This window comes from Corylus avellana, chromosome 2, assembly GCF_965113065.1.
Source record: "Corylus avellana chromosome 2, dhCorAvel1.hap1.2, whole genome shotgun sequence".
NCBI classification, from domain to species: Eukaryota; Viridiplantae; Streptophyta; class Magnoliopsida; order Fagales; family Betulaceae; genus Corylus; species Corylus avellana.
Window position 1 is genome coordinate 23,627,229 of NC_142491.1, and position 15,765 is coordinate 23,642,993.

The 15,765-nt window shown below is 37.7% G+C and overlaps 1 protein-coding gene and 1 pseudogene across 6 annotated transcripts; both read right to left on the reverse strand.

Moving 5' to 3' along the window:
* Nucleotides 1-947: 947 nt before the first annotated feature.
* Nucleotides 948-4,987, reverse strand: LOC132168216 (putative disease resistance RPP13-like protein 1). Of its 6 annotated transcripts, none has more exons than XM_088513503.1 (7): nucleotides 3,439-4,346; nucleotides 2,818-2,928; nucleotides 2,636-2,726; nucleotides 2,345-2,449; nucleotides 1,910-2,020; nucleotides 1,672-1,815; nucleotides 948-1,501 (listed from the first exon to the last, which is right to left on the reverse strand). In XM_088513503.1, exons 2-5 carry the CDS (start codon nucleotides 2,864-2,866, stop codon nucleotides 1,972-1,974), a joined length of 294 nt encoding a protein of 97 aa, XP_088369629.1. In that variant the 5' UTR covers nucleotides 2,867-2,928; nucleotides 3,439-4,346; the 3' UTR covers nucleotides 948-1,501; nucleotides 1,672-1,815; nucleotides 1,910-1,971. The 6 variants fall into 6 exon arrangements, with proteins under 6 accessions (XP_088369629.1, XP_088369631.1, XP_088369628.1 ...); XM_088513505.1 differs by having other exon boundaries at nucleotides 2,818-2,891; nucleotides 3,439-3,467; XM_088513502.1 differs by lacking the exon at nucleotides 3,439-4,346 and having other exon boundaries at nucleotides 2,818-3,206.
* A 139-nt stretch (nucleotides 4,988-5,126) lies between these two features.
* LOC132168182 (putative disease resistance RPP13-like protein 1 pseudogene) lies at nucleotides 5,127-5,778 on the reverse strand (annotated as a pseudogene).
* Between the last annotated feature and the right edge of the window lie 9,987 nt (nucleotides 5,779-15,765).

Genomic DNA, 15,765 nt, shown 5'->3' on the forward strand with positions numbered 1-15,765 from the left:
ACAATTCAAAACCCAAAAACAAAAAATAAAACAAGTATTTAAATAATCTACCAACCAAAAAAAATACCTCTTACAATAAAAATAGTTCATAAATATAAATATATAAACAGTTCCTAAAATTTTTTAATATATATATATATAGGAAAGTGACTTTTATATGGAAGTGACACAAACCCACCCCTTTGTGCCCACCAATCAGACACCTTAGCATATGATAATAATAAATAGGAAAATAATATATAGAAAAGAAGGAGTGAGAAAAACGGAGAATAAAAGAAGAATCCACTTACACTCCAAACTTTTGATTGTATTTTAATGAAATATAAAAAGGAATATATACTTGAATTAATCAAGCTGCATACTTCGTGAAAACTCATGGAACCAACAAACTTTCCTATAAAATGCCAATCCCCCAACTCTCAACCCAATTTAGCAAAGAAAACTTTATACTTGTTTGTCTTAGATCCAATATTAGCCCACTGTGACAAAATATATGTAGCCCATCAAAGTTAAAGGGAAGAAAAAAAAAAAGTCTCAAATTTTTTTATTTTTTTTCATGTATCAATAAATAACCACAGATTGATCAGGTGGTGTATACTTAGAAAACTGAAAAGAATTCAGGGTGGATTGGGCAAAAATTAAAACTAAAAGGGGTTATAGGCCTAGATATGAATTCCACACAAGGCCCTAAGATATGAATTTGAGTTGGTCGAATTTCCCATTCAAATATGAATTAATAAACATAAGTCCAGCCCAATTCAATATTGCATTCCTAAAATCCCCAAAAAAAATACATATAACATCCGATGGTGATTTTTATTGTCATGTCATGAAAAATGTATATGGAACTATGTTTAGCATTTTTCATTAAAAAAGAAGAAGAGGGGGATGCTCTCCTTGATGGCAAATGACATTCAAATATTAAACATTTAAATAACATTCAAATGTCGTTCAGCGACTCGTGTCATATTATTCAAATTTTAGTGTTCTAAAGAGCTTCAAAGAGTACACTTAAAAGACTTTAAACAACCAAAATTGAAAGGTAAACCATCTATGAGTTTTTTCAAATTAAAAGCAAAAAAGAATAACACCATCTCTCAATACAACCAAGTACCAAAGGAAAAAAAAAAACAATCAGCAATAGTTCATCACTGTCCAGAGAACCATTTCCGTCTTTAACAGCTTCCAGAAATAGCATTTAATTGAAAGCCAGTCAAGCTATTGTGTAGAACCAAGTTTCTGCAGCCGATATCTAGCGAAGCCAATCATGTGTACACTGAAGAAAGGATCATTGTCACAAGAAGAATTCAAGTAAAAGGTTTCTATTCCAGGAATTAAGAGACTAGAGGGAATCTACCCCCCTTCTTTACTTCAATTTCATATGCTGCCTTGTATTTGATCAGAAGTAGCCAGAAGTTGCACTATCCCACTTGCTCATTGAAAAATGAAGAAAGGATCATTGTCTCATTGAAAACTCTTGTGATGATAGGTTGTTGGTTGGCTGGGGAAAAGAGAGAACAAACAACAGAGTGAATAATAATTGTAGCTTGAATAGTGACTTAGTGAGGAATTTTGGGTAGAAGAGAAAGAAGAAAAAGAGGTCATATTATATCTAACACAAAATAAACATGTTATAGAAGGTCTATGAAGTTACTAAGAAGCTCTACATACCAAACACCAATTACAAATTCATATTATCGAATCTCCTCCAAAAGAAGGACACCAACAATTTCCACCATATGGACTGCTAGGAAGACTTGGCTGCAATTGTCTGTTGTTGTTTCCAAAGCACGAAACATCATTTGAAAAGCACACCTAAGAATCCCTTAAAGCAACACAACAAAATTAGAAATTAAATAGGAGCTAAAACCGCTATATCACATAGAAAAGAGATGCACGATTAAAGCACCTGATAATATGATCAAGGGGCATCATCCAAGCCAAAATTGGATTGATCAGCACCATTTATTGCTACACCTTGTGTTTGAGAGTTTTCAAAACACAGCCCTGGCTTCTTTTTCTGCATCAAACATTAAACATATCCGTCAACATTTTCACCAAGTATTGAAATAATTAGAAAAGTCGTCCATCTTAGAAAGATTTTATGGAAACTGAATTGGTCTATATATCAAGTGAATTAAATTTCCAGAATAAAAAATAAACGAAATCAGAGTTCTTAGCAAAAACCACCATCTGCATATGCGGCTGCGGATAGCGATTTTAGAGATTGGGATAGCGATTTTAGAGATTGTGATGCACTAATAATTGATTCATGCAACACTTGGGCAGTAGATAAATACAGTACAAAAATAAACATATTATAGAGTTAATACGAGAGACTAACTGAAGCCAACACTCTTTCCTCGAGGTCTTTGTTTCAGCCCAGGAGGGGTTCCAAGAATAAAGGGCCTTATAATAGGTTGAGTGGGAAAAGGAGGTGCCGGAAATTCTGGATATAAGAGAAAGAGGAAAAAAAAGTCATAAAACTCGTAACCAACAGGATTATTTATATAGTTAGTGACAGGTAAAATCTTAAAAATAAGATTTGTGCAAAAATATGGTTAGAGTTTGATAATCAAACAGCACCAACATGTTAAATGCTAGAAAGTTCAGGCCTTGAAGAGATTGAAGTCACCTTGCATGACTAAGCCTAAGGCTTCGCTTCAGGGGAGATCTTGTACGTGAATAAGCCTGTGATGCCCCAATTCCTGATGCCCAGAGCACCCCTATAACAGCCATTTGACGATACTAATTATTAGCTACTAGTAAACAAAATTTGAATATATTAATTAATTGTGAAAGGGGATTACTACTGACCAATGCTGGTCAGTTTGTGCTCTGAGACCCAAGACTGAATTGCTTCCATCTTCTTTTTCTTCTTTTACCAAGTTCTGAGTATACCAGTGAGTAGAATGAGTGGGTAAAAGTCTACATGATGAAGCAAGATTGTCACAAAGCAAAGTCTAATATTCCTCCCTCTGTGCAAACTGTTCAACGATGATGATTAAAAAGAAAAGGAATAAACAGAGTGAAGTAAATGCAGTAACTTCACGATCAATACATGCATGAAAGATTTTGTTATAATAACTACTATAGAGATAGCGATCATTGCAGACAGTTTTGATTTGGCTTGTCTGACTTTTTGGGCAACAGTACAAAGGCCAAGATCATGTCAAAAATTCATAACCTCACAATATATTCAGAAAAAAAAAAAAAAAACTTAGCATTTATATAGTTTCACAAGATATAGGTTGTCCAATGTTAATTGAAAGAAAGCCACAATGGACTTCTTTAGAGGTCTGGTCACCAGCTTACATACATCTACATAACTACACTACCAAAAAGTAAGAACCTCTGTAACCGAAAACAATAGACATAAACAAGCCACAGACAAATTGTTACAGACATCACTGCAGAGGGAAGTGGACATTTAGGTACCAGTATCATCAGTTAGCATAGACAACCAATCCGTCTGTTGTAATCAGTATATTTGTTGGGGACGTGAGCAATCTTGCGCCATTCTGCTCCTTCTTTCCTTTCCCACTCTTTCTCCAACAAATGACATTCGTCGATCCTTAAAGTAGAAAGGGAGGCGGGCAGCCCGGCTTCTGGCATGCACTCGAGCTTAGGGCAGATGTGAATCGCCAATTCTTCAAGAGTAGTGAGGTATTGAAGCCCCTTCTTGTCCAAAGATTTCAATTTTTGAAAGCCTCCGATCTCAAGATGGGTAAGACTGACAGGAAGCAACCCCCCATTTGGAAAGGACTCCACATCGTTAGCTTCGTCCTTAATCGTGACTCTTCTAAGACACTGGAGTTTTTGCAAACCCCACCCCATTCGGTTCGCAAAGAGTTTATCACAAAAGGCAATGAAAATTTCATTTAGATTGGAAGGCAATCCCCCTTCAGTAAATGACTCAACTTCTTGACAGCATTGTAACTCCAATTTCTCAAGAGAAGGCAGTTGCCCAAGCGGCGGCAAACTGCAACATTCCAAACAGTTTGATAGACGAAGAGATGTTATATTGGAGAATGAAGGATGTCCTACCCAGTCCGGAAAACTTTTACCACGATAGCCTTCGATAGTGAGACTTTTCAAGTTCGAATGGGGCTGGAGACTATTTAAGACAACTATTTGCCTTTCTGAAGAAGTATCCTCGGTATTATCTTCCCACTCTAATACCAACTCATCAAGGTACTTCTTATCCACCAAGTTTAAGTCCTTGGCATCCGTAACATTTTGGAGGTTCTTAATAGAAAGTGATCCTCTCAGAAGATTAAGTTTCTTTAACTCTCCAGTGCCGCATCCACTATCTTTGCCGACGGAAAATTCAGTGACTTGTTTAGATATAAATTTTGCCAAATCACTAACAAGATCATGCATTATATATTTATTGTGATCATATTTTTGGAATAATGATCTTGATACAAGAGCAAAGAAGTAATCATCGCCAACTTCTTCCATTGTTTTATTTTTGGGTTGTGGCAAGAAACCTTCTGCCATCCATAATAAGATTAATTCATCTTTTTCGGAAGCATAATCCTTTGGAAATATAGAGCAGTATGCAAAGCATTGTTTAAGATGTGGCGAAAGATACTTATAACTTAATCTTAGAGCAGGAATAATGCCTATCTCATCAATTGGTAAATCCCACAATTCACTTCTCAATACCTTATCCCATTCCTTAACATCAAATTTAGACCCTAAGAGAGCCCCAATTGCCTTGATTGCTAAAGGAAGGCCTTTACACTTTTCTACGATTTGTATACCTAGTACTTCTCGCTCTTGACATGCGTTAGGGTTAAGATTGCGGAATGCATATTTTTTAAATAGTGACCAGCAATATTCTTTCGATAACTCCTTTATAGGATGTATTACCTCAGCAAACATGACGGATGCAACCTCTTGATCGTGTGTTGTTACAACGACTTTACTTCCTTTTGCTCCAGATTTAAAAGAATTACTTAAGACCTCCCATTTGGCATAATTCTTCTCCCAAACATCGTGTTCTAGTAGGAATTTCTTTCTTGTCATCTTCTCCTCAAGTTTATTTTGAAGCTGATTTAAATTCTTACTATCATCATTAGCAGACGAACCCAATTCCTCTAGAATTGTTTTTGTTAGCTTTAAGACATCAAAATCATCTGAAACACAAACCCATGCTTTAAGGTCAAAATGCTTTTTCACACGGTCTTCATTGAAAACAAGCTGAGCAAGGGTGGTTTTGCCAATCCCCCCCATGCCGACTATGGCAATCACACTCATCTCATCGCTACTTGCACCATCTGAGAGCAACAAGTTAATTATTGCATCCTTATCATCATGCCTACCAAAAGTACGAGATTCATCGATGACAGAAATTGTGGGCAATCTTTCTAATGAATTCCCTTCATTAACTTCTCTTAGACCTATATTTTCCTATACTTTTACCAAAATATTCAATCTGTCAAGTAGCCTTTCTATCTCTCCTTCTACTTTGTCGACAAAACTAATAGAGATGGGATTACGTACCTTACTTACAATGGCTCCAAGTTCAGCCTCCAGCTTCTGTAGCATTAGCAAGTCTTCGGTAGCAATCTCGTCCAAGATGTCCTCTGCATCATAGACAGCTTCTTTCAGCTCATCAAGCCACACTTTCACAGCAGGATTTGTAAATTGCTTGTCCTCAGCATCTGCAACCACTGAATTCACGGACAGCGATGTCATCTGCAACCTCATTAAGAGTCCTTCATTGAGTTCTCGTTCCCAAAACAAGTCAACGAACTTGCGAGACGCCATTCTTTCAAAACACACTTGGAGGAAGGGAGAGAGAAATATGCCTGCAATCTCAGCCATGTTTTGTGCTTTTGCAAATCAAAGGAAACGAATGATGGTGATCGTAAACAGCAACAGCAGAGCAAAATGAGAGTGGAATGCAAGCTATCTTACGCTTTCTACACCGAAGAAGGTATACAGGAAACATGCTCACGAAAGAAAACAAAAAAAGTAATGGACCCACACGGCCCTACCCACGTGTTTCTTCTTTGCAATGTTGGAGGATTTCAAAGAACTAGAAGAATATTTGTTGATCGATGTACGTGAACGTATATTGTTTTTGAAAGGGATAGAAACTTTTTACAAGTTGATTTGTATGAAATTTCTTACAAATTAGTTTTTGAAAGTTATATGTGCATTTAGAATTGAGAAATACGTTTTTTTTTTTTTAATTAATAGTGTACTTTTCGTATGTTTATTTTTTTTAAAAAATAATATCAATAAGAAGGTATGTATTTATCGTCCAAGATGTGGCTGTGATGTTTAAAGAAAGAAATTTTTTTTTTTGTTTCCCCTCTTTCTCTGTTTCTTCGTAAGGTCACACGATGAATGTCTTTCACAGATAAAACAATTGAGAAAGAAGGGAGAAGACAAGTCTAGAGGTGAGTGACTCTTGGACTCCCATTTGTTTGGTTGAGTCAAAAATTCAGACGTTGGGTGCCTAGGGGTGAGAAAACATTTCATACGTTAGTGGAAGGAAAGAATTAGCCAAGGTGTCAATTTGTGTTTGCATATCGAGTTTGAATTGTGTCAATGCATGAGTATAAAACTAAATAGATTAACTCTAACTCGACTCATTTAATTAAACGGGTCTGACTCTTTAGCCATAATCCTTTAATTTCATGTTGAATTTGTGTCAAGTTTACGGGTCATGTCAAAAATTATCAGCCCTAAAATTAATGACAGTTAAAAAAAACATATATTCTCATATATTAGAGAAGACATGTTTTATTAGACTGAGTTAAGTAACTATAAGAAATTTCTATTCCAACATCAAAACGGATAAAACATCTATATTCTATAATCACTACAATCAATGAACCCGGGTCATTTATGACCCATTGTCTATTATTTGTGTGTATTTTTTGTACTGTAATTTTTGTTTTGGGTTGTTGAAGAGTTCATCACTTTTTTAATGTGTTAATCCTTGTACCCATCTCTCATTTTCTTAAGGCTGTTTGTGTGAAAAAAGCTGTAAATAGTTTGTGAAAGATATCTCTCTGTGTGGCTTTCTTTTTGTCTGAGAGGCATTTAGAGAGTATTTGCTCTAGCAGTATGCTAATTCACTGCTGAAAGTAAAAAAGAAAAAAGAAAAGGGTACATTATCTATGGGAAAAAACAAAATCAATACCTCCATTAGTTTCCGTCAGTCCCAATTAACGGAATTTTCACATGTCACTCCCATAATACGCCACGTGTCTTAAAAATTAAAAATAATTAAAATAATAATTAAAAAAAACCTAAATAAAACATTAAAAAAAAAAAAAAAAGTGAAAATTTTATGGGAAAAACAACATACCCACTCCCATTTATCTTGATTTCCATCGTTTTCACTAGAGCCGGCAATTTTGACACGACCCGCGAACTTAACACAAATACGATACGAAAAAACAGGTATTGAGTTTTGGCTTATCGGATTCAGGTCGTAATCGGGTCTACCTGATTAAGACCCGATAATTTCGTGTCCGGCGGGTCTAGCAGGTCGAACCGCTAGACACAGTTTTTTTTTTTTTTTCTTTTTTTCTTTTTTTTTTTTTCTTTCTAAAGGATAACTCAGTAACTGGATAAGGCTAAACCTAAAGGTCCTAAACGCCTCTGCCAATCTGCCTCTCGCCCTCTCTCACTCTGACGCCAGACAGAACTAGGATTGTTCTGACAGCGTATAAAAGCAGCAGAAACTAAGATTTGAAGATAGAAAAGGGAATTCAGGAAGAGAGAAAATAACAAGTAGGGAAGAGAAAATCCCTAAGTGCCCCAAATAAGCAAACAGAGAAATAACTCTGAAAGACTTAAATTTAATTGATAGTATAAACTGGATTGATAAACAACAAAGACTAGATGCCTTTATTATTATTATTCTCCTGCATCAGTCTCCCCGGGTTGGAAAGAACTCGCCCTCGAGTTCAAGTTGTCTTTGTCTGCATCAACAAAACATGGAGTCAAATGCTTCACATTGAACACATCAGAGGTCTTTAAATGACTTGGAAGACGTAGTCGGTATGCATTGTCATTTATCTTTTGCAAAATCTCACAAGGCCCAATCTTCCTCTCTCGTAGCTTGTTATACTCACCAACAGGGAAACGATCACGTGTGAGTACAGCCCAAACTAAATCACCAACCTCAAAAGTTACCTTGCGTCTATGGCTGTCGGATTGTGCTTTGTACTTAACATTGCTATCTTCTATCGCTTTCTTGACCTGGTCATGAACTCCTCGGAGATAATCTGTCATTTCATCAGCCTTAATAATCAATCGACCAATACGGGGAATAGGTGCTAGGTCAAGCACTCCCGATGGGTTTTGCCCATACACAATCTCGAAAGGGCTTAACTGAGTCGTTCTATTCTTAGACCGGTTGTAAGCAAACTCTGCTTGTGACAAAGCCAGGTCCCACTGCTTTGGCTTATTTCCAGCTAAACTCCTTAAAAGATTCCCCAAGCTTCGATTTACCACCTCAGTTTGACCATCTGTTTGGGGGTGGTAGGCACTACTAAAATTAAGCTTGGTCCCCATCTTTTCCCACAGGCTCTTCCAAAAATGGCTCATGAATTTTGTATCTCGGTCCGATGTAATAGATCTTGGAACCCCATGCAAGCGAACAATCTCCCAAAAATACAAGTGAGCAATTCGGGCGGCATCCATCATCTTCCGGCAAGCAACAAAATTGGCCATCTTGGAAAAACGATCAACCACCACAAGAATAGAATCCATGCTCCTTTGAGTGCGAGGTAACCCCAAAACAAAATCCATGCTGACGTCAAGCCATGGGCCGTCAGGCACAGGTAATGGGGTGTATAGACCTGCATTTGTGAGGGTCCCCTTAGACCTTTGACAAATAAAACACCGTTCCACGTAACGGGTCACATCACTAGTTAACTTGGGCCAATAATAGTCTGATGAGACCAAGGCCAAGGTTTTGTCTCGCCCAAAGTGACCTTCTCCATGCAACTCTCGTATTATTTGCTCCTTCAATGAACTATCCGGAATGCATAGCTGTAAACCTCGAAATAGATAACCATTAAGAGTAACATAATCACTGCGCTTACCTACAGATACCTCAGCAAATATCTTCCCGAATGAAGGATCTTCCGTATACAACTCTCGGAAAGTGTCAAAACCCACAACTTTGGTATGCATGGTAGTAAGGAGTGCAACTCTCCTACTCAGAGCATCAGCAACTCGATTCAAATTTCCTGATTGGTGCCGTAAAGAAAAAGTAAACTCCTAAAGGTAAGTGACCCATTTGGCATGTCGGCGACTAAGCTTCTGTTGGCCATTGATATACTTGAGGGCCTCATGGTCAGTGATAAGGATGAACTCCTTCTGCACCAAGTAATGACGCCAATGTTTCAAAGATTGTACAATGGCATAAAACTCCAAGTCATAAGTGGAATAGTTCTTCTTGGACCCGGACAACTTTTCACTGAAAAATGCAATCGGACGTCCCTCTTGGCTTAGGACACCTCCAATGCCAACGCCAAATGCATCACAATTAACTTCGAAAATCTTCTCGAAGTCTGGAAGAGCTAGAACAGGTGCTTCCGTCATTTTCTTCTTCACCAATTGAAAGCTTGCATTGGCTTTTTCAGTCCATTGGAAAGTCCGACCCTTTAAGCACTCCATGATTGGTGCAATCAATGTACTGAAATTTCGGATGAATCGTCGATAGAATGATGCCAATCCGTGAAAACTTCAAACATCATGTAGACTCTTGGGTGTTGGCCATTCTAGAATTGCTGTCACCTTAGACTGATCTGCATGAACACCATCAATAGACACAACATATCCAAGGAAAGTGACAGTAGTAGTAAGAAAGGAACACTTCTTCCGATTGATATATAGACACTCTTTTCGTAGCGTGTTAAGAACCTCCCTGAGGTGTTTTAGGTGTGTCTCTTGTGAGGAGCTATAGATGAGAATATCGTCAAAGTACACAACAACGAACTTCCCCATGTAAGGCCGCAACACTTGATGCATGAACCTCATGAATGTACTGGGAGCATTGGATAGCCCAAAAGGCATGACCATCCACTCGTACAACCCATGATGCGTTTTGAACGCTGTTTTCCACTCATCTCCAGGCCTGATTCTGATTTGGTGATACCCGCTTTTAAGGTCAATTTTGGAGAAAACCTTAGAACCTGCTAACTGATCTAGCATGTCATCTAAGCGAGGAATCGGGAATCTATACTTCACTGTGATTCGATTGATGGCTCGGCTATCAACACACATACGCCACGACCCATCCTTCTTCGGAACTAAGAGAGCAGGAACTGCACATGGACTCATGCTCTCTCGGATGTAACCTCTTTCTAGCAACTCTGTCACTTGGCGTTGCAATTCTTCAGATTCCTTCGGGCTAAGGCGATAAGCTGGACGATTGGGCAAGCTTGACCCCGGCATGAGGTCAATGTGGTGCTGTATATCTCTCATGGGTGGTAAACCAGGGGGTGGATTCTCTGGCATCAAATCAGCAAACTCCGTAAGCACCTCTTGTAACTCTATGGAAACTTCATCATCTACGTTGTCACCTTCTTCACATGGCATCAAGGCGTATACAACTCCCTCTTCTTCTGCTTCCTCCAGGAATTGAGATATTGATAGGAGATTAGTGCTCCTTTCAATCACTGGTCCATGAATGACTCTTTCTCGTTGAGGTGCTAATACCACCTTCTTTCCCTTGATGCTCAAGGTATAGGTATTTCGTCGTCCATCATAAATAACACTTCGATCATACTGCCAAGGTCTGCCTAATAATAAATGACATGCATCTATAGACACTACATCGCACCATGTATTATCAAAATATTTTCTACCAATTAAAAAAGAGACCAAACACCTCTTATCTACTGTTACCTCACTCCCTTTTTTTAACCATGACAATTTGTATGGTTTTGGATGGCGATCGATCTTCAGCTGAAGCTTCTTAATTGCTTCCTCTGACACCACATTCTCGCAACTACCATTGTCGATAATAAGCTTGCAAACCTGCTCTGCAATTGTGCATGTGGTATGAAAGATATTGGTTCTTAACCAGTCTTCTTCAGAATCATCTTTTGGAGTAAGCAAGCTTTTTCTGACAACAAGAGTTTCGTTCCCATCTCCATACAAAATATCCCCATCATTACCTTCATCAAAAATAGGATCTCCGATGTTGACTTGCTCTTCTACTATCTCATCCTCAATCAAGAGATTCTTACCCGTTCTGCTAGAAGATTTTCGGCAATCTGTCGATCGATGACCGGGCTCCCCACATCTAAAACAACGAATGTTGGAATTGGAACTCTGACCTTGCGTAGATTGAGGATTAGGACGAGGCTCTTGAGGACGAGTTCCTCGTGTATTTTGATCTCCTCTCGGTGTAGATCTGGTATTATTCCTGGCCTGCTGCTTTTCTACAGTCAAGGCACGTTGGTAGGCTTCAGAAACCGTCCAAATGGAGTGGAGACTAAGGACGTCTTGTAGGGAATGCCGCAAACCGCCTAGGTACCGCGCCACCAACTGCTCCTCAGTCTCTGACAAGTCGTTCCAAGCAACCAACTGGTAGAACTCTTCAGTGTAATCATCAACAGATCTCGCACCTTGTCTCAGCATATGAAGTCGCTGAAATAATGTCTGTGTGTATCCGAAGGGTAAAAAGTTTCCCTTCATCTTCTTCTTCATCTTCTCCCAATCACAAATCTTTAGCTTGCCTTGTCTATCTCGCGATCACTTTAGCTGCTCCCACCAAGCAGATGCGCGACCTTTTAGTTTGATGGCGACAAGCTTCACCTTCATACAATCTGGAATCTCCTTATAATCAAAGATCCTCTCTACCTCATGCAGCCAATCAATGAAGCCTTCGGCTTGTAAAGTGCCTGAAAATTCTGGAAGCTCAACTTTGAAGCCTAAGTCTCCATGCCGCCAATCCCGAACACCCTGTTCCCGACCCATAACAGGATTGTGATACGGGTTCTCAAAATTGGATTCTGAATCATGATCATCCATCTCGCGATCCCTCTCCAAGTTTTGCGCCACTAGACGATGGGTTAACTCCGCAACCTGCCTCTCTAAATCTTCAATCCTCACGTCTCGTACATGGTGTTCATGGTAGGGGACTTCCTCATTCGGAACTTGCCCACGCCGACCACGACCACGACCTCCAGCCATAAAAACTGATGAAAAATTCACCCCAAGAAGACGCTAAGCTCTGATACCAACTGACGCCGGGCAGAACTAGGATTGTTCTGACAGCGTATAAAAGCAGCAGAAACTAAGATTTGAAGATAGAAAAGGGAATTCAGGAAGAGAGAAAATAACAAGTAGGGAAGAGAAAATTCCTAAGTGCCCCAAATAAGCAAACAGAGAAATAACTCTGAAAGACTTAAGTTTAATTGATAGTATAAACTGGATTGATAAACAACAAAGACTAGATGCATTTATATAGGCTAGGCACCTCCTAAACCAACAAGGAAAAGAAAAGGCAAACTTAATTGGAAAAGGAAAACAAATCCTAATAGAAAAAGGAAAAGCAAATCCTAATAGGAAAGGAAAAAACTCAATCCTTATTGAAAAAGGAAAACTAAAACATAAATAATAAATCTACTTTATTATTATTATTCTCCTGCATCACACTCTCTACTTGCTCTCTCAAGACCTGGTTATTTAATTAAATGATTTTAATTTAAAAACATTCTTCTTGCTTTTTGCCCTTAAATTTTTTTTTTTTCAAATGATTTGCAAAAGTCATCTCTGTTATGAGATATTTAATTTCAACAGATTATAGGTATCATATTTTGTGTTGAAATATACATAATTCTTTTTTAATGGAATGTAATTTGAACAAAATTAAATTTCTTTATACTAAAAATTATTTTAATAAATGAACTTAGTCAATATGCTTGTTTTTTTTTAAGTTTAGGTGAAATCATAAGTTTAGTAATCTCTTTTGGAGTACAATTACGGTCACTTTCTTTTTTTTCTTTTTTTTTTTTGTTTCTTATCCTTTATTAAAGCCTTTAATATTTTGGAACTCAATTTTTTGCATTGACTATATTGACGTATTATTATTACAATTTTTTTTTTTTTAAAAAAAAAAATTAGAGTTTAGGGTTTTAATGAGTCAGGTCGTGTTTACCCAATTAGACCTGGTTATTTGAAACGGGTAAAACGGGTCGTGTCGGGTTATCCGACTATTTTCGTGTCATAATCGTGTCAAACCCGATTATCCGTTTAGCTAAACGGGTTGTGTCTGTGTATAGGCTAATCGTGTAATAAGTACTTGCCGGTCGTAATCGGGTCGTGTCAAGTACCCATTTTGCCACCCCTACTTTTTTACTACAGGAAAATAACTTTCATGTTCTTTCCTTTTCTTCTCCTCATTCTCTTTCTTCCCTCCCCACACTGCCTACTCCCCCAGTCTCCCCTTCTTTTCTTTTCTTTACACGGGAAAGAATTTCCTTTTTTTTTTTCTTTTTTTTTTTTTTAAGTGTATTCTCCTCCTTCCCCACCACTCACTTCCTTTCTCTTTTCTGTGGCGAAAGGGATGGTAGCATGATGTGTCTGCAATGGTAAAATAAATGTAATTAGTTGGAGGTTAACATTGCAAACTAGAGTTGTGTCTGGATTACTGAAGCTGAATATATGGCAGTTGCTGACGCTATAAAGGAGGCACTTTGGTTACATGGTTTAATTGAGGACTTGGGTATTCTTTAGAAGCATGCGAAAGTTTTGTACGTGTAATAGTCAGAGTGATATTCATTTGGCGAATAAGAAAGTTCATCATACTCGAACAAAACACATTGATGTCCATTTTCATTTTGTTCATGAAATTATAAAAAATGGAGACATTCTTCAAGATTGAAACTACAAATAATCCTGCATATATACCAACCAAAGTGGTTACCGGAGCTAAGATCAAACATTGTTTGGACTTAGCCAATATGTGAAAATTTGAAGCGTATTGAAAGTGCAACATTAAAGAGAGAAATATTTGCAAAGGAAAATTGTTGAAAATTGATGGCTCAAATTGTTGAAAATTGATGACTCATATTGGTTAAAGGATAACATTTGAAGCACCTTCTCTAAATTCAATGTTGCACCAAATAAAGAAATTATTGCCCACACTTTTGAATTTTTTAGTTATCCTACGTGTCTAGACAAATTATCACCCTACATGTCTACACACTTATTGCAAAACACTTGTCGCAAACCGTACGAGCGCCTTCTCTTTATGTTTAAATTAAGCAGGGTTATTCTTGTTTTTCATCATTTTCTTAAATTGTAAAATAACCATTTTAATTTTTCTAAGGTGAATGATTGCTTGCTCAATTGCATGACAAAAAGGTTGTTCAATTAATTGCATAAGTTAATGTGTGTCATTCCTTTTCCTTCTAAATAATTCCTTTTGTTGATCCATTTTTATGAGGTTGTCATAATTTTACTTAACTGGTAATAGGATCACATCATAGATATGTAAAGAACTGCAAAGCTTTCTTTTGAACACAAGTTCATTATCCAGCTAGGAGTCATGCTGCTGAAAGTTCATGAAGGACGAGGACATAGATTTAATATTACCGGTTCATGACGCACTGAATAGAAATGAATAAATTTATGTTTTCACAGTGAGGTTGTAAATTGGTATTTTTTTTTTTTTACCTGCACTTGATATCAACAAATGTCATATAAAAAGAAGACATAAATTTTTACTGTATAGAGTATTAATTTATCTTCCTATATTAGTGGATTAAGAACAAAATCATATGCTTGCTCTTACATAGAATTTTTTGCTTTTATATATATATAAGACACCCCCACATATTTTATTTTATTTTATTTTATTTTTTAAACATATCATACTCATTCATTGATAAAAGTTGCGAGCCTAAAGCTCTTACAAACAGAGCAAAAAGCTCTGAAGTAAATCATAACCGAAGCTAAAGATAAAGTCATCAACAACAGACCAAATCAACCAAAATACAGCATCCGCTAACCTATGACTAAAAAGCAGGTTGAAAACTCAGATCTGCATCAAACAGACACCATCTAATACATAGGTAGTACTTATTCCTCGCCTTTGAGAGCAAAACTTCCAAGCCGATACTTATTCCTCGGCCTTGAGAGCAAAACCCCCAAGCCAATACTTATTCCTCAGCCTTGAGAGCAAAACCCACAAGCCGATACTCATCCTCCTCGACTCGAAAGCCAGGATAAATTTCACATCCACAACCCAAAGGTTTGGACCAGTAATATCGGGCAGCAACCGGGCGCAACAAAGCAGGAGGAGAAAGCTTTATTACAAGCATAAATAAAATCATATAGGGAAATAAAGGGAACAATAAAACTAATGCAGGAAAAGAAATTACAGCAAATAAAACCAAATACAGTGGAACTCAAAGGAAATACAAAACAGAAAAACAACAAAACAGGAAAATAAATGCGAAAAACACTCAAAGCGGGTCACGGCAGCCGGAGGAGGCCGATCGCGAGCTGGCCTGAAACCGCCGCGGAAGGTGGCACAAAAAGCTTAGCGCGGGAGGGGCGCGTGAAAAGACCCGACAGCGAGCGATGAGCAGCGAAGTGAGCGCGAAAGAGATCGACGGCACACACAAACAAACAGGGAGGGGGAGAGTTTGAGTGAAAACTCCCACATATTTAATTTATTATCTATCTATCTCCCCGTCAACTTAGTACTCATTCAACGTTCACCAATAATTACTACACAACTTTTATTTATTTATATTTATATTTATA

Coding starts and splice junctions, on each gene's coding strand:
- LOC132168216 (XM_088513507.1), bottom strand. CDS start 4,890: ATGTTTGCTGAGGTAATACATCCTATAAAGGAGTTATCGAAAGAATAT.